At 54.5% G+C, this 20981-nt stretch overlaps 1 protein-coding gene across 3 annotated transcripts in view; it reads right to left on the bottom strand.

Moving 5' to 3' along the window:
• The window catches only part of SPTBN2 (spectrin beta, non-erythrocytic 2), a 36890-nt gene that overhangs the window by 3157 nt on the left and 12752 nt on the right, over window positions 1-20981 (bottom strand). For all 3 annotated transcript variants that reach the window (XM_074371678.1, XM_074371677.1, XM_074371676.1), the window contains 26 exons: window positions 20777-20868; window positions 20538-20618; window positions 20117-20232; window positions 18235-18347; window positions 17935-18122; window positions 16331-16448; window positions 15568-15726; window positions 14933-15235; window positions 13652-13805; window positions 12575-13445; window positions 11126-11263; window positions 10006-10762; window positions 9348-9550; window positions 8911-9001; window positions 8507-8653; window positions 6220-6483; window positions 4785-5009; window positions 4379-4468; window positions 3749-4009; window positions 3540-3670; window positions 3110-3314; window positions 2151-2525; window positions 1211-1455; window positions 977-1115; window positions 627-711; window positions 194-390 (listed from right to left, as the gene is read on the bottom strand). In XM_074371678.1, the coding sequence (XP_074227779.1) occupies window positions 194-390; window positions 627-711; window positions 977-1115; window positions 1211-1455; window positions 2151-2525; window positions 3110-3314; window positions 3540-3670; window positions 3749-4009; window positions 4379-4468; window positions 4785-5009; window positions 6220-6483; window positions 8507-8653; window positions 8911-9001; window positions 9348-9550; window positions 10006-10762; window positions 11126-11263; window positions 12575-13445; window positions 13652-13805; window positions 14933-15235; window positions 15568-15726; window positions 16331-16448; window positions 17935-18122; window positions 18235-18347; window positions 20117-20232; window positions 20538-20618; window positions 20777-20868 (5748 nt within the window). The remainder of the gene's footprint in view (window positions 1-193; window positions 391-626; window positions 712-976; window positions 1116-1210; window positions 1456-2150; window positions 2526-3109; window positions 3315-3539; window positions 3671-3748; window positions 4010-4378; window positions 4469-4784; window positions 5010-6219; window positions 6484-8506; window positions 8654-8910; window positions 9002-9347; window positions 9551-10005; window positions 10763-11125; window positions 11264-12574; window positions 13446-13651; window positions 13806-14932; window positions 15236-15567; window positions 15727-16330; window positions 16449-17934; window positions 18123-18234; window positions 18348-20116; window positions 20233-20537; window positions 20619-20776; window positions 20869-20981) is intronic.

Here is a 20981-nt window from a genome sequence, read left to right as displayed (position 1 = left end):
AGTGGGAGAGATGGTGTCTCTTAGTGCCACCCAGGGCAACCTAAAGCTGAGGTGACAGTGGAGCATGTTTGGCTCACATCTGGGAGATTCTTGGGCAATGGGAAAGGAAGAAATGTCTTCTTCAGGCAGGACAGCGCACAGGGCCTGGGGCAGTGGGATGGGGCCAGGCTTCCTGGGCCCCTGTGGCCCTCACCGCGGTAAGCTTCTCCAGGGCACTGAAGCGCTCTTCCCATGCCACGGCTGACTTCTGGAAGGCCTCGTGCCGCTTGATGAGGCTCTCAACTTCATCCACCGTGCAGCCCAGCTCAGCGCTTCGTACCAGCGGCTCTTGGCTGCACAGCCAGGCCTCCGCCATACCTGCATCTCTCCCAAACACCAGCACCTCCAAAACTGAGGGGAGACGGCAAATCAGAATGGGCAACAGCAGGGTACTTTAGCCACAGCAGCTTCAAGGACAGGGACACAGAGAACGCCACTGCCCCAGATCAGGGCCTTAGGCCAGAGCCAGGCAGTGCCAAGGGAAGGTGCCTTGAATTCCAGGCCCAGGATTCCTACAGGGTACAAGACCCCAGGCCCTCCTCCCAGTGCCTGGAGCCCTCAGTAGCTTCCGGCCCCATGGCGCTCACCAAGCTGGAGCCAGTCCATCTTTTCCTGCCACTTGTCAGCTGTCTCCTGGCGCCGAGCCTGAAGCTGAGACAGCTTCTCCGAGATCTGGGGGCAGAGACATGAGTTAGCACCCAGTGGGGCCTTTCCGGGGACCCTGGGGTCTCACATGGGGGAACTAATGATTTCTTATTTCAAAAGATGGACTGTTCTGGGGGAAACATAAAATGGGAAATCTTTAAATAACACTGAGAGGAAAGAAAGTGAAAGGTTTCTGCAAAGAAAGAATGAGAGAAAGAGAAAGACCTTTGGCAAGATGAACATTAAGGCCTCCCGCTGTGAGGATGACCCGCTACGCCCAGGCTTTGCCCACCTCCTCGGCCGCGTAGTGGCTCCTGGTGAGCAGCCCCTGCCCCATGTCGATGCAAGAGGAGAAGCGGTCAGCCCTGGCCTCTATCTCTGCCTTGATGCCCTGGTGGTTCTTGATGACCAGGTCTGCAGAGGACACGTCCCTGGGGGTACAGAGACCGCATCATCCGCTGCCCACTACCCTCTCCCAGCCAGCACCCCACAACCCCTGGAGGCCGCCAGGCACTCTGGGCCTCACCGGGGCCGCTCCTGGGCGTCCATCTGCAGGTTCACCCCGTCCATCCACAGCATCAGCTCCCGGACAGCCTTGAAGAAGCGGAACTTGTCCGTGGTGTCCAGCAGCAGTTGGCGGCGGGCAGCAGAGCTTCCCTGCAGCTGCACCCAGGCCTCGGCCACAGCCTGCATGTGCCGGCCGATCTCCTCGGCCTTGTCTCCGGCGTAAGCCTTCTGGAGTCGGTGGCCGTCATCCTGCACCTGCTGGACCTACAGGGCCCCAGGTCAAAGTCAGGCAGAGCTGGGAGCCTCTGAGGAGCTGCAACCTCTCTTGGTCCTGGCCTCTGCTCTCCACCTCCTGCCCATTTTACCAGCCAGAGAAGCAGGAGGTGCAGCAGAGGGTGGGGGACTGGGAAAGATGAGGGCCAGTGCCCAGAGTAAGCCCTGTCACTCTGCATGGTTGGGTCTCACAAGGGTAGGGGGCTGGTCTTAGCCTGAGTATTAGGGGGGGTGGTCAGCCCTTTAAAAGGGCCGCTAGCCAGTTGAGCTTTCAGAGGCTGGTCCAGCACGTGGGGGACCTCAAAGATTGCTAGAATGTGATTTTCAGCTGAAGAAAGGACATGGGTAGGGGCTGACTGGGTTTAAACAGTTGGAGGAAGGGTCTATGCTTATTTTAGGTGGGTCTAGCGACCAAGTGGAACCAACAGATGGATTTTAGTATGACATTAAGAATCCTCTAGCCATCGGGACCATCTAAAAATGTCACAGGTCCTCAAAGAGCTTTGTCACTAAAGATGTGGATGCAGTGGCTAGATGTCCCCTGGCCAGAGGTGGTTTCCTGGGATCATTGTAACCTCATCCCTAAGTGGCCCTGCTGAGGATGCCATCCCTCCAGCATTCCCACATGCCCCACGGGGTCTCCTCTGAACCCCCTGAGGCACCCCCGTCCCATGCTTGGGTCAGACCTGGGCACTGAGGGCCTGGATGTCGTGCTCAAAGGCACAGTGTCGGCGCTGCAGGGCCTCGGCGGCATTGAGGTCCCGGCCGGTCCCGTCAGGAAGCTGCTGCTGCTTGTGCTGCACCCGTGCCAGCGTTTGGCGTGCCCCGTGCAGGAAGCGCTGCAGCTCGTGTGCAGCTGCCAGCACCTGACCCCGCGTGTCCAGCAGCTCGAGCAGGTCAGCCCAGGCCTCGTTGAGACTGTCCTTCCACTCAGCCACGGTGGCCCGGGCGGCGTGGCCCCCAGCGATGAGCCCGTTGGCCAATGCGTTGGCGCTGTCCACGCGCTCCTGACCAATAGTGCTTGTGTCCCGGGAGAACTCTCGGAATTTGTCCCGGAGCATCTGGTGAATGAAGCATTTGCACAGATAACGCTGTGACATTGGTGGATGTGGTCCCTGCCTCATGGGGCAAGTCCTCCCACCCCAGACTGAGAACCCATCTCTCTCCCCCAGGGCCATGTGAGCCAAAACAGGTTTCTTCATCAGGGCTGAGCTAATGAGCAGAAGCAGCTGATTCTCAATGACCTCGGATTTGACTGACGCTCCCAGCTGCCAGCCCCCAGTAAAGGTACTGGGGTGATTGGAACCTTCGGTTTTCTTACCAGGATATCCTAACTATGGTCCATATTTCTGGACCAGTGAGGGTCCAAACCCCCAAACTGTGGACAGAATCTCACGGTCCTCCCACCCTGCCCTGGTGAGTTCTGTTGGTCATTTCCTTTCTGCCCACGACTATGCGCAGCCCCAGGTCCTCTTTTCTGCCCAATTCTTCAAATTAAATACCTCAAAACCCAGAGGACAGCATCTGTACAACCTGGTCTGGGCCCCTGCCCCTTGACACTCTGCCCAGGAGGAGGCGCCAGTCTCCTGGTGGGTCCCCTACTCTGCCCAGACTGATCTGCAGCTGGCGTCCCACACGCACTCACAGTCACGTGCTCGTAGTCCTGGCCCAGCTCATGCGAGGCTGCCACCACCTCGCGCTCCTGGATCCACTGCTCCAGGTCATCCAGCTCGCGGCGGAGCTGGCACAGCCGGAGGTGCTCCTGCAGGCGCTCCCGCCGCTCTCCAGCCAGCTCCTTCAGGCTGGCGTACAGCTTGTCCACCTGAGCTTGACGGATGGTTATTCGCGTGCTGCGGGGGTGGGGGAGGCACCTTAGAATGCAGGATATGTTGCTCTGACCCCTGGCCTATTCCACAGAGTCCTGTCCCTCTCAGTCCCTCAGCTACTCGTCAAGTCCCTGCTTCTCCAGCTTTCTAGATGGTTCTGTACACACGTAGTACAAAAGGCTCTGCAATTTCTGAGCCTTCCTGGAACTGGCTCCCCTCCCCCAGGGACTGGCCCCCGGCTGTGCTCACCTCTCTGGGTGCTCATGGTCAATCATGTCTTGGCTGCTGGCTGCCAGCTGGTGGATGGTCTGGGCATAGTCAGCCAGGGCTTGTTCCAATACCTGATGCTTCTTCACCTCTGCCTGAGCACTCAGCTCATCCTGGGGGAGGGACAGTGGCATCAGGGAGCAGGGGTCGGGGGAGGAAAGAAGCAGCCAGAGCTCTGCCCCGGTTCTCACCTTGGCTTTCTCCTGGCCCATCATGTGCAATTCCTGCTCGCCCATCCAGGCCTCTGCCTCCGCGGCGTCACGGTAGAATTGCTGGGCCCACAGGGCCTCCTCCAGTCGCTTCCCGCGAAGCTCCAGCTCGTGGCCCAGGCGCCTCCACATCTCCTGTAGCTCAGCCAACTCCGGGCCTGCTGCCGCTGCCCCCAGAGCACGTTGCCGCTCCTTCAGGTCTGCGATCCGCGGCTCATGGCCCTGTATCTCCTTCTGCAGGGTCTGTCCAGGGCAGCAGAAGAAGAAATGCTGAGAGCTTGCTAAGGGACCTCCGCACACTCCATCCCCCTGCGACACACACACCTACTCGACAGCAAGCCATACCCCCTACTCCTGCTCCTTGTCCTTTCTGAGTCTCTTCACTTCCCTTCCTTTCTGGCCCAAGGATGTGATGAGGTCGCCCTTTCCACCCACGTGATCTCCTATCAAAGAAACCCACCCTCCGGAGGTGAGGGAAGGTGAACCACTAAAGCCCAGGGTTACACACAGCATCATGGGGGAGCCAGAGAAACCCGAGGTCCTAAGAGAACAAACTTTCAAGTCTGGGGAGGCTCTTAGGACCTTTTCTTTTGCCTTTAGCCTCTGCCTCACCTGGTTTTTCTTCATGAGGAGCTGGACACTGGGCAGGTCCTTGCCGTGTTCCATGGAGCTAGCCATGGGGAGCCGCTCCGTCACCCACAACTAGATGAGAAAGAGGGGGTCAGATGAGGGCCAGAGGGCAAAGTAAGAGCTGGGGTCGTATAGTGGGGATACCTGGGGGAAGGTTTTCTGGGGCTCCTGGTGGATGTGTGTTGGGAATGGTCATCTCCAGTTCTGGGGTAGAGGGACCTAGGGCATCCATGGGTGTCCCTAGAGGGTTGATGTTCAATGCCAAAGGGAAGAGAAAACAGCACTGCTGGCATCTCCCCAGCGTCCAGGAAGGAGACTGGAGAGCCAACGGCAGGGAGCAGTCTGTCCTGATGAAGACTCTACCCCATCCCAGATCCTAGGGACTCACGATCTCATCCTCCACATCCCGGTGGAACTGGTGCTGCTCGCGAGAGTCTTGCAGGCGCCGGCAGCGCTCCTTCATGGGCTGGCACAGAGCCCTGAACTTCTCCTCCACAGCCCTGGAGGTCCTCTCCACCTCCCCTGCACCCTGGTCTTCCTGGGCCAGTGCTTTTGCCTGCGCCTGGATTGCCTCTACCTCCTTCTCTCGCACCGCCATCTCCCTTTCCAGCATCTGCCAACCAGAAGAAGGAGATGTTGTCACCGAGCTTCCACCTTCAAACTCAGAGGAGACACTGGTCTATATCAAGCCAGTCGTGAATTCTTATCCCTGGGGCTCACCCCAGGGAGAGGATCTTTTCACGGCCTAGATCAGCAGATCTCGTTAACATACATCAAGTTACGTATATTAATGTTAATATACATAAGAATCCAGGAGGTGTGTGACAACTGTGCCAGTTATCAATTTATTGTCTCTCAGTCCCAAATCCAATGCAGTTCCAAGTCCATCTTTGCCCATTTTGAGTGGGTGAAACTGGACCCTGTAAACGTTTTTCCTTCACCAGCTGCAGCAGTGCTAAGCCTTGTCAGTAGAGGGCGCTGGAGGGACACCACAATGCACAGGAGGGGCTTCTATTTATGGTTCCAGTGTGTTTTCTTCTTGCTCCCATAGCACAATTGCCCATGGTGTGCACGAGACCCAGTGTCTCTCACCCTCCAGCAAGTTTTGCTGGCATCCCAGTGGCAACTTCCTGCTGGCCAGCTAGCTTCAGACCTGCTTCGACCCGTAATACCCCAGCAAATTTCTACACCATCCTGTGAAGAAATTCCAGTGAGGCCTGAGCCTCAGCCTTGGGATGGGAGGAGGGGACCCTGTTCCTTCCTGGGGTCCCCCTCCTCAGCCCTAGGGGTAGGAGCTGCTCCCTACATTTGCTGTTCCTGTGTTCTTTAGAGCAGGGATCAGCAAACCCAGTCCTCTGCCTGTTTTTGTAAATAAAGTTTTATTGGCACACAGCCACAACATTCTTTTATGCATTACGTACAACTGCTTTTACCCTGAAGGACAGAGTTGAATAGTTGTGACAGAGACCATATATGACCCACAAAACTCAAAATACTCACTATTTGCTCCTTTACAGAAAAAAAGTTTTCTGACCCCTGCTTTCGAGTTCTCTTTACTCCTTTGAGTTAACCACCTTTTCTAATTAATAGTTCTTGTCACTAAAGTTTGTCCTTGTTCAAGTTAGAGTGTGGTTTCTGTCTCCCAGCTTCACTCTGACTGACACACGCTCCTAGAGATTCTGACCCCAGTGGCCCATGGGAATCGCTTTGAGAAATACCAGTAAAGATGTTGTCTGTGAGGCCTGAGAATGGCCTCATGAATCTTAAGAGCTGCAGACATCCCCCTCTTTTCTTCTGCCATTCACCATCCCCACCATGCGCACCTGCTGCTTCTTGAGCAGAATATTGACACTGGTGAGGTCCTTGCCGTAGTCGTCGGAGTGCAGCTGAGCCTGCAAGCTCTCCAGCCAGCTCTCCAGGGCAGAGCAGCTCTGGGCAAATAGCTCAGCTCGGTTGGCATCAAAGAGGCTGCGGGCTTTGGCCTGGGTGGTGTTCTCCAGCTCGTCCCAGCGCCTGTGCAGGTCCTCCAGCTTCTCTGATACCAGTGCTTTCAGCTCTGGCTTCTCAACAGTGAGCTCTCGCCCTTCCTGGGTGTGGGACAAGGAGGGGCAAGTGTCAGAATGAGACACCATTGAACTTCACAGGCCAATAGCAGGGTGTGGGGCTGGCATACCAAGCTCTTGGGTGTTCTCATTAATGGGCTCTTCTCCAAGGTTTTCCACCCTTTCTAGCTTCCCTACCCTCGCAGCTGATTCTGCCCTACTCCTTCTTCATGGTCCAGCTCCAACCGCATCTCAATTAAGAAGCCACTCTGCTCTTCCCTTATTTTGCGTTCCCTGGCGCTTGTGGTTTCTAATGTCACATTGCACGTGGTCTTGTCTAATCGGCCATCATTTCATGTTTCTCAGCTCATCACCCCTCACCTGAACTCTGGCAAGTGAGTCTCACCTGGTTTCCCACTCCCAGCCTTTCTGCTTGAGGACTTTTGCTTCTGGGGAGGGGAGGGCAGCACCCAGGCAGGCTGGAAGTGCCAGGGAGTTACTGCCCCGAGAAGCCGCCCTCACCAGTGACGGACAGGGAGCTGACAGAAGAACGCTGGGCGCCCTTGTGTTGGCTGGGGTAACTCTGATGCATGTTCCACAGCGCCTCCCAGGGAGCCCCCTGAGGGCTGAGCGCCAGTTGCCCACCGCGGTAGCTGGCATGGTAGGGGATCCTTCACTGACTACCTTCCCTTCTCCACTCCATCCCCCCAGCCCCTGCTGGCGTCCCCGCCATAGCCTCCCATGGAAGTGGCCTGTGCTGGAAGCTTCGTTCAGGATCCGCTCCCAGGGGAAGACAAACCAAGATGCTGCCTTCTGGCCATTTTACACACACTGCCAGGAGTCAAGCACTGCTGGGTGACTTCACAAACTCTCAGCACCATCCACTCTTCAGTGCACTGTCCTCATGTGGTCCTCCCTTTTCTTTCATGGCCTCTTCACACATTCTGTGCTTCTGCCAGACTGACTTACCCCCTTGCTCCCATACAGGCACCACACTTCCACACCCCTGCTTTCCAGTTTCTCTACCAAGAAACATCCTTCCCCCAACCCCTCCACCTGTCCCAATTCTACTCGTCCTTCCTGGACTGGCCTGGAGGCCCCTGCTTCTCAGATGCCCACATCTCCTCACTCCTTAGTGCCCAGGCTTTATTGGGCTCTCTCTTACCACACTCGTTATATTCTGATTTGGATCGAGTTTAGCTGTGTACATGTCTCATATCCTGGGCATTCCTCCAGGGTGGAGCCCATGATGGAATCACCTTCGTTCCCCACTCAGTGCCTAACACGAAGCTTTGCATATAGTAGCACCAAGTAAGTATTTGCTGAACAAATGGAAAAGCTGCATACCTGCTGGTCTCTTCCTCTTCCCAACCATGCTGCCCTTGAAGGAAGGAAAGTGTCTTTTATATACCTTGCAACACCTAGCAGAGAGCTGAGCTCACAGAATGCTGTCTGGGAATACTTGCTGAGTAGAAATTAAGTTCTACCTGTGCTCAGCTCTTGAGGAAGAGCTGGGTGGGAGTCTAAGAACCAGGAAAGCGAGACTCAAAAGCAAGGTTGGCAAACTGGCCAGAGGGCCAAATCTGGCCCAGCACCTGTTTTTATAAATAAAGATTTATTGGAACCCAGCTACACTCATTCGTTTATGTATTCCCTATGGCTGCATTTGCATGACGCTGGCAGAGTTGAGTAGTAGCAGCAGAAACTGCATGGCCCGCACAGCCTAAAACAGTTACCATCTGGCCCTTTACAGAAGTTTGCTGACCCTGCTGAAGACATCGTCCTGCTCTGGACCCAGGAATAGTTATCATGTTGACCCAAAGCTGTAGTTTGGCTGCTGACTAATTTGTCCTTTCTCAAAGTTCTGGGTCACTGGCCCAAAGACCTAAGGCATTTGTTCCGTGGACCATTACTTTCCACCTTGGAGGTTTGGCACCAAGGGCTCCATGATCTCTCACCCTGAAAGAGCCAGATCCTGACCCAGGACCCTCCCCGGCACTGCAGCTGCGACCCCGCCAGGAGAAGGTCCCAAAGGCTCTCTTCCTGCCACTCCTGTTGCATCACTTACCTTGTCCACCTTGTCCAGCCAGTCTTTGTTGGCGGCCAGCTCAGCCATGAACGCCTGGTGCTTCTGCCACTTGGTGTGCAGGTTGCGGGCCTCATCATAGGACACATCCTGGGCCGTCAGCATCTTCTCGTCAATCCAGAGTTTCAGCTGGACCGAGCACAGAGCAGGGATGGAGAAGGGCAGAGAACGTTAATGTTTCAGAGGGAGGGACGGAGGGGAGTGTGAGGCAGGAAGGAGACCAGGGTGGGCCGGGAGAGGTGGTGGACGTGGGGAGAAGCCATGCAGGGGTTCACGTGCTCAGGCAACACTGAGATGGACTGATTGTCGGCTCAGAGAGAGAGGGCCCTGTGGGAGACCGATGGCTTGGGGGTGTCAGAGGGGATGTGGGGGACTGAGAGCGTCACCTCTTGACAATCTTGTAAGAAATGCTGCTGCTCTCGGTTGTCCCGAAGACGGCCCAAAAGCTGCTGCACTGCATCTTGATTCTTCCTGTGTCTGTAGTGACAGTCCCTTGTGAAACCCTTGAGCTTGCTGGGAAAGGGCTGTGACCCTCTAACTGACCTGGAAGCCTTCAGTTCTCCCCTACAGGGACAATACCTGCCGTGGGGCTGCAAGACCACGCGGGAATCCTGATGTCCAGCAGCCAGCTACCCGAGGAGACTTCATTTCGTCCCAGTGTCGGGGAGGCAGAGCTTCCCACCCGTGGCTTAGTCCCTCCCGGCTACTTGGTTCTTCCTCCTCTACTTAGTCAGTCTAAGTGCCATGTTCCCATATGTGAGGCCATCCTGTTCTCGCTGGTTTCCCTTCAGGGCCCCTCAAGTGCCCACTGGCTTCATCATACCTCCTCTCAATGGAGTCTGCCTTCTCCTGGATCTTCTCAGCATGGATGTTGCCTTCGGACACCAGCTGGCGCGCGGCTTCCAGGAGCCCACGGATCCGCTCACCGTTGGCCTCCATGGTGCTCATAAAGTCTTCCAGTTTTTTTATGGCGGCATCAGCAGCCTGGAGTGTCCCTGGCATCTCCGTGTGAGACAAAACATATTCCTGTGTGGGAGAGAAAGTACCGAGCTCACTTCTCAGGCTCTCAGAAGGAGCCTACACAAGGGCCCACCTGAGACAGGGAGGCCAACCAGGGAGGAGCAGGGAGACCGTCTGGCTCTGAAGATGGAGGGATGGTGCCTGCTTATGCGGATGTCTCGGGAAGTTAGAAGGGAGCTGGGCTGGAGGCCAGTAATACTCCAAATCCTGTTCTCTCTTATTTATATCTACTGATTACATTTCCTTAATAGTTATATGACAAGCCAGGTTTTCTATTTCTTCTTAAGTCAGTTTTGGTGAGTTACAGTTACATCTTTTTTCCTCACTCCCATGTGTTTTTTTTAATATGTTCTCCCTGCCCGTCCTGTTTCTCACCTACTCTACCTGCTACCATTTTCCATTTTCCTCCCCATCCACCACTCCGCATTCCCCTGGTCCCTGTTTCCCTCCGAGACTCTTACCTGGCTGCTGAGCACACCCTCGGCCTGGCGAGCATCCCGCAGGAACCCCTGGAAGCCATGGGCCTGGGCCAGACGGCCTTGCCGGCTCTCCCACATGCGGCCCAGCTCCTCCCAGCCGGTTCCCAGGGCTTCCAGTCGCTGCCTGAGGAAGAGGCACTGCGGATCAGCCTGGTCGCGGGTCACCTCCTCACCCACGGCCCGCAGCCGGCTGTACTCGCTCTGGGCCCGCTCCACCTCTCCCCGCAGGGCTGCATGTTGGGCCAGGAGGGCCTCTGCCTCAGGCAGAGTGGCTGGCCCTTCTTCAGAGGCCACAGAGGTCTGCGTGCGACTGAGCCAGGCCTGGAAGTCATCCAAGCTGCGCAGGAAGTCCTGCAGCCGCCTCGCCTCGCCCAGCGACTCCTCTCGACGCCGCATGGTGGCCCTGAGGTCCTCCCAGCCAGCTTGCACCTCTCCCAGCCGGGCGTTGATGGCAGGGGCTTGGCCGGGGTGGCCAGCAGCCAGAGCATTTGCCTCCCGGGTCAGCTCACCCACCCGGGCAGCGATGGCCTCCAGGTCCCGCTCGGTGCCAGCCAGCTTACGCTGCAGCGCCAGCACCCCAGCCAGGTCATTGCCCAGGCCCTGGGTGGACTCGATGACCTTGGTCTTTTCTCTCATCCAGGCCTGGGTCTCTGTGCACTCTAGGTGGTAGTTCTGGATGCTCAGGGCTGACGTCAGAGCTGCCTTCTTGCCATCCGCCAGGGACCGAAACTGCTGCCACCTGCAAGCAGAGGGAGTGTCTGGAGCTGCTCGGCCTCCCTGCCCTGTCTGGGTGTATTTGGAAGCTGCTTCTCGCTTCGCTCTCCCTTGGTATATTCTCCCACCTGCTTCTGCTGTTTATAGAGAGGCTGCTCCCCACTCATCCTGCCCTGATTCCTTCTTGCCTGCTTCTTGCCCAGCCACCAGCCTCTTCAGGTGAACTTTACCCCTTTCCATCTCTTTCATCACCCCCATCCCTCATATTCCAGATGGCTTTCCCTCTTCATTTATAGCCTCTGTTTCATGCCCTACAGGACTCTCTTCCAGCTGCCACGTGTCTGCTGAATCCTTTCTCACTTCCCTAGTCCTGCCATCCCCACCCCACCTGTGGTTGAGCTGCTTCTGGGTGTTGACAATGCTGTCCTTCCCCGGGGGGTTGGCCTTCAGCAACTGCTCTGCAATGTCATTCACGGCAGTAATTCGTGCTGCTAGGGCGTTCATTTCAGGCTCCAGGGTCTCAAACCTGAGGGGGTGGAAGAGCTGGCCATGAGCGGTGGGAGGCACGGGTGCTCTGGTCCACCTCCCTCAGATGCCCACGAGAACTCCTCTCCATCAACATGAGGCATATTTATAGGAGGCCCTGCACCTCTTCCCTACGAGATTCACAGCATCTCTGGGTCAAGGAGGAGCACCCATTCCACCCACCCCTCCCCGAAACAAGTAGAAAAACTGTCATCTCTGGAGTTGTCCAAAAACTTGGTGAAAATTGAAGGTCAGGGACATCTGGACAACAAGTCAAACCTAATCCCTGGTACAGGGCCTCACCCTTCATCAGAAGCTCCCTTGTTCCTCCTGGGTCTTACCCCTTAGCTGCCTACCTGGGTCCCACTTTACTGATATGTGCTAAAAAATGAACTGCTAACCAAAACAATTTAAGTGATGAAGATGTGAAGCATAACTTCCCTCAGGAACATTTTATATTCTCATAGGGCAAAGTCTGCAAATGCTTTCTGTAAAGGGCCACATAGTAAATATTTTAGGCTTTTTGAGTCATAAGGTCTTTACTGTAAGTATTCAGCCCTATTGTTCTAGAGCAAAAGCAGCCAGGGGGCTGATATGCAAATGAATGGGAGTGGCTATGTTCCAATAGAGCTTCATTTACAAAAACAGTCAGAGACTGGATTTGGCACAGGGGTTGTAGTTTCCCAACTCCTGTTATGAGGTATCTTAAAAACTTAAAAAAAAAACCTTTAATTACTAATTACATTTTTTAAAACCAACAGGAAATCTGACTATAGACTGAGTAGTAGATGATATCAAGAAATTGCTAATTTTGTTTTATGTGATAATGGTATCATGGTTCTACACGGAAAACGTCCTTTTAAAATTATTTTAAGGTTTATTATTCTGTAAATAAGCTACTTCATGAGAGGGTAATCAGTGTCTCTGTCTAAAAGGTTTATAACTTCAAATCCTTAGCCATTTTAAGCCTGCACACACAACTAAAAAGTAATTTACTTATATTTCAAATTTCTACATTCCTGGGGAATATAGAGGTGACATGTTAATATTGGGGATTTGCTTTTGAAAAGGAAAATTTATCAAATAGAGCAAGACATTGATAACTACTGAACCTGGGGGATGGGTGTATAGGAATCTGTTGCATAATGTTTCTATGTCTGAGTATGTTTAACATTTTTCATTAAAACATTAGACGACTGGTTAAGACTCAAAGAGGTACAGCATGAGCGGGCAGTTTAGGGCAGGATCGCTACCCTCAACACTGACCCCCAACTCACAAGGCCACGCCGGAGGAAGCATGCAGGGGGCCTACCTTTGCTGCACGACCTCCAGGTCCTCCAGGCGCTCCGGCAGGGCGAGCCCATTGAGCCACTGCTCCTTCTCCTCCACCCAGAGCCCGCAGGCCCCGGCCTCACTGAGCATGGTGTAGCGCGCCAGGGCCGCCTCCAGGGTACGTGCGCGCTCGCCGGCCCGGGCCCGCAGCTCCTCATAGTGCCGCTCCAGGCTGGGCACCCGGCCCTGCACCTCGGGTGTGCGGCTCAGCACAGGAGGCAGGGCGGCGGCCTGCTCCCTCAGGGTGTCCAGGGTTGGCCGGTGGGCTCGGATCTCTTCCTCCAGGGCCCGATGCTGCCGGGCCAGGGCCTGCGTGGAGAATTCGTCGTGCCCCAGCTCGGGGCTGGACACCAGGCGCAGTGCGTCCACCAGCCAGGCTTCCATGTCGTTTGCATCTGCCTGGAACTGGTAGAGGCTGGCAGCCTGGGTGAGCCGCTGGGCACGCTCCTCCGCCAGGGCCTCCAGCCGCTCCCACTGGGCTTGGAGCTCAGCTGCCCGGGCGGCCGCCTGGCCTGCCCCAGGGTGGCCCTCGGCAACTAGCTGCTGGCCCTGCTCCAGGGTTAGCTTCAGGGGCCCCAGCCGGCCGCTCATCTCGCCTCGCAGGGCCGTATGCTTGTTGAGCAGGCGGAGGACGCCCGTCAGGTCCCGGCCGGTGTCCGCTGAGGCCAGCAGGTGCTGCTGCTCCCGCACCCAGGCCTCAGCCTCGCCCACCTCCCAGAGGAACCGCCAGAGTCGCCGGGACTCCTCCAGGCGGGCCCGCCGAGCCGCTGCCAACTCGCACAGTGACTCATAGCTCTGCTCCAGGGCGGCCACTCGCTCAGACACCAGCTGGGGGTCGCACGGTTTGTACTCTGAAAAAGTCACACCAGAGGGTCGAGAGCTGTAGCCAGTCCGCCACTGCCCCCCACCACCCCACTCTTCTAGGCCTCCTTGACTAGCTGCCACCCATCATCCTTCCTGTCCCCAGGTTTTCCCAGTCTTGCTGTTTCAGCTTTTAATGTTCTCCTTGCCAGCCAATACCCCCACCTCCTTTCCAGTTCCTTCCCCCAGTTTTCACCTTTTCCTGGGTCACAGAAGCGCAGCGCTGAGGCACTGACAGCCCGCACCCTCTCAGCCTGCACGGCAATGTCTGCTTCCACCAGCTCATGCAGCTGCAGCAGGTCCTCCACTCCAGCCAGATGCTTGCCCAGGTCCTGGGACTGCAGCCGGCCCTGCCAGGGACATGCGGCATGCCGATGCCTGTCTGAGAGCCGCCTGGTTCCCTCCCAGCCAGACCTCTTGCCCCGCCGCAAACATGTGCTAACCTCGCCACATCTTCCCAAACCAACCACACATCAGAGCCTCCTTGGTCAGCTCCAGGTGTCACACACAGGTGAGCACACCTGTTCCCATCTGTCACACACACAGAGGGACACTCCAGTTCTGTCCTGGCATCCTGGTCTCTTTGTACTCAACTCCCCTTCTGTGGAACAACTTTCTTACTAAATCCAGCTTCTGGAATTTCTGCTCTGACTCATCTTCTCAGGCCCAGAATTATCGCCACCCTCCTATGGTCATAGCTCAGTCCCCAGCACCCCAGCAATCTTCAGCATGTCTCTAGCCCTAACCATATACCTATCTCTCGCCTAGATCACTGCAGCAGCCTCCGATTGGTCTCTCGGCTCCCACTCCGGCTGCCCACAGCCCTTCTTCAAATAGCAGTCAAAGTGACATTTTAAAAATATAAAAACGCAGAATCACATCTCTCCCCTTTTCAAAACCTTCTAATCACTTTCAGTGCTCCACGTTACTCAGAATAAAATCTAAACTCCTTGACCAGGCCTGTAAGCCCTAAGTGAGCTGGCTGCTTCTACCCTTACCTCGTCCCCTGTCCCCTCCCTGTTCTTAGTCCTGCTGGCCTTCCTTCTCATCTGGAACATGCTGCTGTGAGCAGGCCAAGGGCCTCTGCCTAGCTGTTCCTTCTGCCTGGAACGTTCTCTCCTCAGATTTCCCTGTGCTGGCTCATTGGGACATTCTGCTCTCAGCTTAAATGGCATTTTTCAGACAGCCCTTCCCAGACCACTCCATCACAAGGCCTGTTTCCGTTTCCTTGTAGGTTTCATGCCCCTCACCCTCGCTATGCTGTTTATTGACAGGCCAACAGTTTTATCATCGATCTCCTTCCACTGGAATGGCCCATGAGGACAGGGGTCTGTTTGCTCTGTTCATCTAAACTGGGGACAGGGCCCTGGATGGGTACACACTCTACAAAGATCAGCTGATCAGAAGCGCTAACATACCCCAGTCATAACTCCAGGGTCCCAATCAGCTCAACCCTACCACCCACATCTACTGGTACCTTCATCTCTTCCATCCAGTCCATGAGGTAGAGCAGGTCCTGAAACACCTTCTGCAGCTCTAGGTTGAGGAGGAGCCTCTCCCGCCGGGCGGCCACCATCTGCCGCAAGAAGTCCCAGAGCCGCGCCACATTGTGCTGCCGCGCAGCAATGCGCTTGATGTCGTGGTAGCGCTCAGCGGCCAGCTCTGCGGCCACGGCGTCCACCGCCTGCACCCGGCCGCTATAGGCCACGATGTCTGTCTCGATGGCTTCGTGCTTCCGCACCGCTGCCTCCACTGCCGCCAGCTCCAGCCCAAAGTTGTCCTGGGGTGGGGGACAGGAAGGGGAGGTTTGGGAGCTCAGGAGCATCCCTCTGCTCACCCCTCTGCCCACCCTCACCCAGAGCATCCTGCTGTAAGATGCCAACTCCAGTGGCTCTAAGTTTCCTCTCTATCCCATCCCATCCCATCTCACCAACCCTTTCTCCTGTTCAAGCCTCTGGCCCCCGGTTCCTGGGTTCTTGGTCTTCTTGTCTGCGTGGTAGATTTCTCATTTCATTCGCTACCAATATTGCAGGATTCCTTATCCACCACTGTTTCTTTCCCATTTCTCCAGATCTGCCTGGGCAGGCCAGGAGCCCCCCGGCCCCGTTCTACCTGGGACACAAGGCGCTGGTTCTCACTAAGCCAGGTCTCCCGCATGGCAGCCTTGCGATCAAAACGGGCAGCCAGCTGCTCCAGCTTCTCCTGGCGGATCAGCTCTGTGCGCAGGGCCAGCTCGCGCTCATGCTCGGCTTTCTCCAGCCGCTCCCAGGCCTGTGAGGTGGAGGCAGGATTAGTGCTAAAGGAAGTGAGGGTGGGGAGGGGTCACCAAGGCTGGGGGCACAGGGTGAGTCTCAGGGAAGCTTGGTCTAGTGGGTCTGTGGAATGCGGTTAGACTCCTGTGCAGGGAAGTGTGAGGAGCAGGGGCGGCGTGAGCACCACTGAGCCACGTGACGCCTGTACAGGGAAGCGTGAGGAGCAGGGGCGGCGTGAGCACCACTGAGCCACGTGGAAACAATGTCTGCTAGTGGACAAAGATGGGAGGGAGACAGGGAACAATGGAAATCACTGGATTTGTCTGTGGTGGTGGGACTGGGGGTGAATCACATTACTTTGATCAATCTTATGTTGTCTGTTAAAAAACTAAAATAAAAGCAGGGAGAGTGAGCTGGGGACAGGCTGAACAAGATGCACTGGGGTATAATTTGCATGGAGAGACAGAGTGGGGAGGAGGCGGGTGTGCAGAACGCAGCAGAGGACAGGTGAGTCACATCTGCACCAGGGACAGTGCAGGCAGCTGGGCCGAGGGTTCCAGCAGGGACGGTAGGGGCTGGTGCTGGGGGTGGGTGACCTAGGGGATGGAAGGGAGGCTGTGGACCTTGTTGATGTCGGAGATGAGGCGGCCCTCGCGGGGCGTGTAGACCTTCTGGTTGTTGGCCCGCAGCTTGCTCTGGATGGTGAAGAGCAGCACTTCCAAGTTCCCTTTCTCGGTGAACCTGAGGCAGGAGGCCAGGTCCAGTTAGGGTCAAAGGCAGGCTTCAAGTTTCAAATTGAAGTGCTGTGTGTTGCTTTTCTTCTTGTAAAAGCAGCACATGCTCTTTGTGTGAAAGCCAGAAAATACTGGCAAATTATGTTGAAAAAGAATCTAATTTTAAAACAACTGAAAATTACACAGAAACGACCACCGTCACCCTCGGGCAGGCAACTGCATTTCTGCTCTACACAGATGCGATCATACCGTAACTGTGGCTAACATTCGTCAAGGACTCGCTCACCCACTGTAAGCCAGGCCCTGTTCTCAGGGATCTGCGTGCATTCGCTTGTTCAGCTCTGTTATTCTCTTACTACCCCCATTTTCAAGGATGAGAAAACCGAGGCACAGAAAGGCTTAGTAAGTTGCCCAAAGCTCACAACGGCTAGGTGGCAGAGCCAGTTTTGAACTCTGGTTCTTTGAACCTGGATGCTTAACCCTTTGCTCTTATCGTCCACAAGTAACTATCTCATAACACATTTTTCACGAACATCTTTTCAGGTCAATAAAGGCATTTCTTTGACATTATTTTCAGTGACTGTCCCTCCCATGACTTATTTCTCCTTTACAAAGGTCACATTAGTACATTAGTGAACATCCTTGAAGCTACATCCTTGTTCAATGCCCAGAAGAGGACTTTCTGGGTTAAAGGGCACACTTCAAATCATTCCTTGGAATGCCCAGGGACAGATGTTTTCTGGATTAATATTAGTTTTGGAGACGAAACATATTAACTGCAAAAGAGCTCAATAACAAAAGTATAGAAGTTTTTGTTTGTTTGTTTGTTTTCAACTCTGTCTTGCAGAAATCTGTGGCCAGGCAGGCCTGGGAAATAAATAGGGAAGATTAGAAGGGTGTGCATGATTTAACATTACGTGGACGGGGGGGGGTTGGTGGTCAAGGGGGTTCCCATTTAGGGGAATTCTGGGCTGCTGGGGGCATGAGGGTCCCAGCCACTGGGCCTCCTAGAAGGCCCCAAATGTACAGAAGCTTTAGCGCGTACTGTATAGAAACGCCTAACAGCAGCTCCATACTTCAACAGTCAATTGCTAAAATGCATGAGTGATAAGAACCTGTGCAGAGAGCAAGTCACCAGCCACATACCTGTGTTGCCAGTGACGACCTGCCTGTCGGGTCCAATTCCCCGTCCTTAGGCTGGGATTGGGTTCCTCGCTTAAGGGGACCCAACCAAACTTCATCTGAGTGGATTGCACCAGCTCTACATACCATAGCAGTCATTTCCACAGCATAATTTCTTGTAACGGATAATCATTTGAAAAATATATTTTGGAACTGCTTCTGGTGCTCTGAGCTGGGGGAAATGAGTCTCCGCTGAGTTTATGTGCTGCCAAATTTCCCTCCCAAAAGGCTGCCTTAGTTTAGGCTTCCTCGTGTGTGAGCACAGCTCAGGGCGGATGGGATATGATGGGGTGTGGCCCAGGGACACCTACTTGGGTGGCTTCTCCACAGTGCGGTAGGAATTGAAGGACTGTAGCTGGTTCTGGACCCCACTCAGGGAGTTGGCCAGCTGCCGGTCATTGAGGGTCACAATCGTTTGCTCGATCCACTGCAGCAGCTCTGAGGCCAAGGACTCATACTTCTCCACCAGGCGTTCTGCCTCCATGGCGTGGTCCAGCACCTGTGGGACAGTGATGTGGGCTTCCCGCTCATGGGCTCCTTGACCCAGTCCTCCCCTGCTCTTGCTTTCGGGGAGTAAGACGCCTAGGCCAGGCCCCTGTGATGGACAGTACCTTGCCAATCCTTTTGCCTTCCACGGCTAGGGCCTTCATCTTGGAGAAATAGTGGTAGTAAGTAGCCACATAGGTAATAATTGACTTTTCATCTGGTTGGTCCACATTCACATCTGAGAAAAAGGGCCATCCAGGTCAGGCAGAGATGAGAAACCGGCCTCCCAGAAGTACACCCCCAACTTGAATCACTTACCCCAACCCCATGGCCCTCCCAGCCCTCCAAAGCTGACAGACATCTTTCCAGCTCCCTTCAGAGCAAAATGACAAACTGTTTGGACTAAAAGGGTATGAAAAGCTAAGCCTTTTTTTTTTTCCTCCTAGAAATAAGCAGAATAAAAAACCCAGAAGCCCAAGGAGGCTTTTACCCAATGTTTCTAATAAAGACCAAAACTAGTTGTTTGGAGGAAGAGAGACAAGAAAGGAAACAGCATTCTCATTTGGGGATGGACTTATAGGCTGGAAAGATGTCCACGAAGTCATCCAACTTAGGGGCATTAAGACAGAAGGAATGAATGAGGCCTCCTGAACCCAGAATGTTTGGAGGGATGGGCCCAGGAAGCCATGGCAGCAGGGACAGAGGCCAGTTTTTAGGACCACCTTAGGGCACGGTCATGTCTATTTCTGACTTCAGTCCCAAAGTTCAGCTGTGGGCCCAGGAGGTGAGTGTCTTTCAAGCCAAATTAACTTCTACCACAAGGACACCAAGGCTGACTATGACTTGCAGTCCCTGGGTTCTCTTAATTAGGCCAGATTGTATCCTACCTAAAGGGAAGACTATGAGACCAGAAGCCCTCCTGACCCCCTCTGACAACCCACAGGCAGGCAGGAGCCATGGAAATAATCTCAGAGAGGTACAGGTTACTTAGCTTTACTTAAATGTTTCCTTATCATAGCTGTGCTTCTCAAATCTCTCCAAAGGACCTTGTATTTGGCCTACTGCCATCTCTAGGTAGCTGATGCTTGTCTTTCTGGACTAAAAGGGCACGGGAAATGGGTCTACTGGTGGGACAGCAAAAAGCGAGAGAATAACCAAGACTCAAATCTGCCCAGGGGGCTTCCAAAGGAGCCTTTCCAGCAAGGAAGTCACTCGGCCCTTCTGTCCTTCCCTTTTCTGGCTGCACCCTGACTGTTCTCTGTTCTCCCTGAGCGGTGGCTGCAGAAACAGGCTCTGCAGCCAGGCTGCCTGAATTTGAATCTCAACCCCACCCACTGAATGACCTTGTGGAAGTCACTTAATCGTTATAGACCCCTGGCTTCTCTTCCATAAACAGAGCATAATAATGATACTGATTTCCAGGGGGTGTTGTGAGAATTAAATTAATTAGAGCATGTCAAGTGCAGTGCCAGGTACAGAACAAGAGCCCAGTGACAGTTACCAGTCTCATCAGTGTTAGGTCAGAACCACAGGGGCCAACCAGCAGGGTCAGCTGGCCATAAGGCCAGTGCTCGGTGAGACCTCAAGATCATGTAGCCTAATTTAGAATCACAGAATTTTGGAATAAGAAGGGCCCTCAGAGACAATGTAGATCAATCATCTCATTTGAGAGATGAGGAAACTGGCTGTATGTCCCAGAGCTGCTCCGTAGAGGAACCATACCCCAGGGCTCTTTTCTGCTACAGGACTGCCTTTCTTCCTATGAGATACAATTTTCATGCTACAAAATTCGCCCTTTTTAAGTATGCTCGTCAGTGGTTTTTAGTATTTTCACAAGATTGTGCAACAGTCACCATAATCTAATTCCAGAACATTTTCAGCACCCCCGAAGAAACCCCATAACCATCAGCAGTTTCTTCCCCTTCTTCCCGCCCTCAGCCCCTAGCACCCACTCATCTACAGTCTGTCTCTACCCTACAGCCTCTCTTTTTACAAATCTCGCCCCACCTTCAGGATCCAGCAGCTTTGTAAGTCCCAGCTCCTTCTCAGCTAGATTGAAAGCGTTCTGCAGATTGTAGTGTGCATTACACTTCTTCAGGGACTCAAAATCCAGCAGGTCTGGCCTGGGTAGGGAGGAAATACAGACAGTATCAAGAGGACACGAGATCCTAAAGAGGAAGAGCTAAGCCACCCCTATCTTTATCCCTAATTCCCCAACTCCCCACACCTGCTGCTCCCAGCCCCCTAGCTTCCATCACAAGCCCTCGGTGCAGAAGGCACCCCCACATCCTGGCTCTCCTCTGAACGTTCATTCCTTGTAACTGCGTGTAGCTCAGTTCATCTCCCTGCTTTGTCTACGTGTGGGTGGGCCCCTGGGTCATCAGCCCATCCAGCAGCTCAGACAGGCTCGCAAGCCCCGTCTTCTCACCGGTGTTTATGCACGATGGCATTGAAGGCCAGTCCATCTCTCCAGCTGGTGGTGAAGTTGTGCACATTGACATTGGGGTACCTATAAGCCGAGACCGGGGAAAACAGTGAGCAGGGCCACCTCGGTCTGGGCCTCGAGGACAGATTCCCCAGCTGGCAGTTCCTGATGCCCATCCTTCCTTTACCGCACAGCCTCAGTGCATCCAACCCTCCAAGGCTATGCTCCCTGGGCAGCCTTACCCGGCGGTCTTCATCTGACACCAGAGCAGCAGGGCATCCTTGGCTGACTTCTTCTCCTTGTTGTCTTCTGTTTCCACACTTATGTCTTGGATCTAAGAAGGAAGGAAGGATGGAAAGCCCTCACTCCCTGAACAGGGGCTTCTGGAGTTACCAGAGATGCTCAGAGATACATGGCAGGAAACTTCTCTTTAGACTCCTAGAATAA

This window comes from Camelus bactrianus, chromosome 10 (assembly GCF_048773025.1).
Source record: "Camelus bactrianus isolate YW-2024 breed Bactrian camel chromosome 10, ASM4877302v1, whole genome shotgun sequence".
In the NCBI taxonomy this organism is placed as follows: domain Eukaryota; kingdom Metazoa; phylum Chordata; class Mammalia; order Artiodactyla; family Camelidae; genus Camelus; species Camelus bactrianus.
Note: the sequence above shows the minus strand (reverse complement) of the source record. Positions and strands in the feature narration are given on the sequence as shown.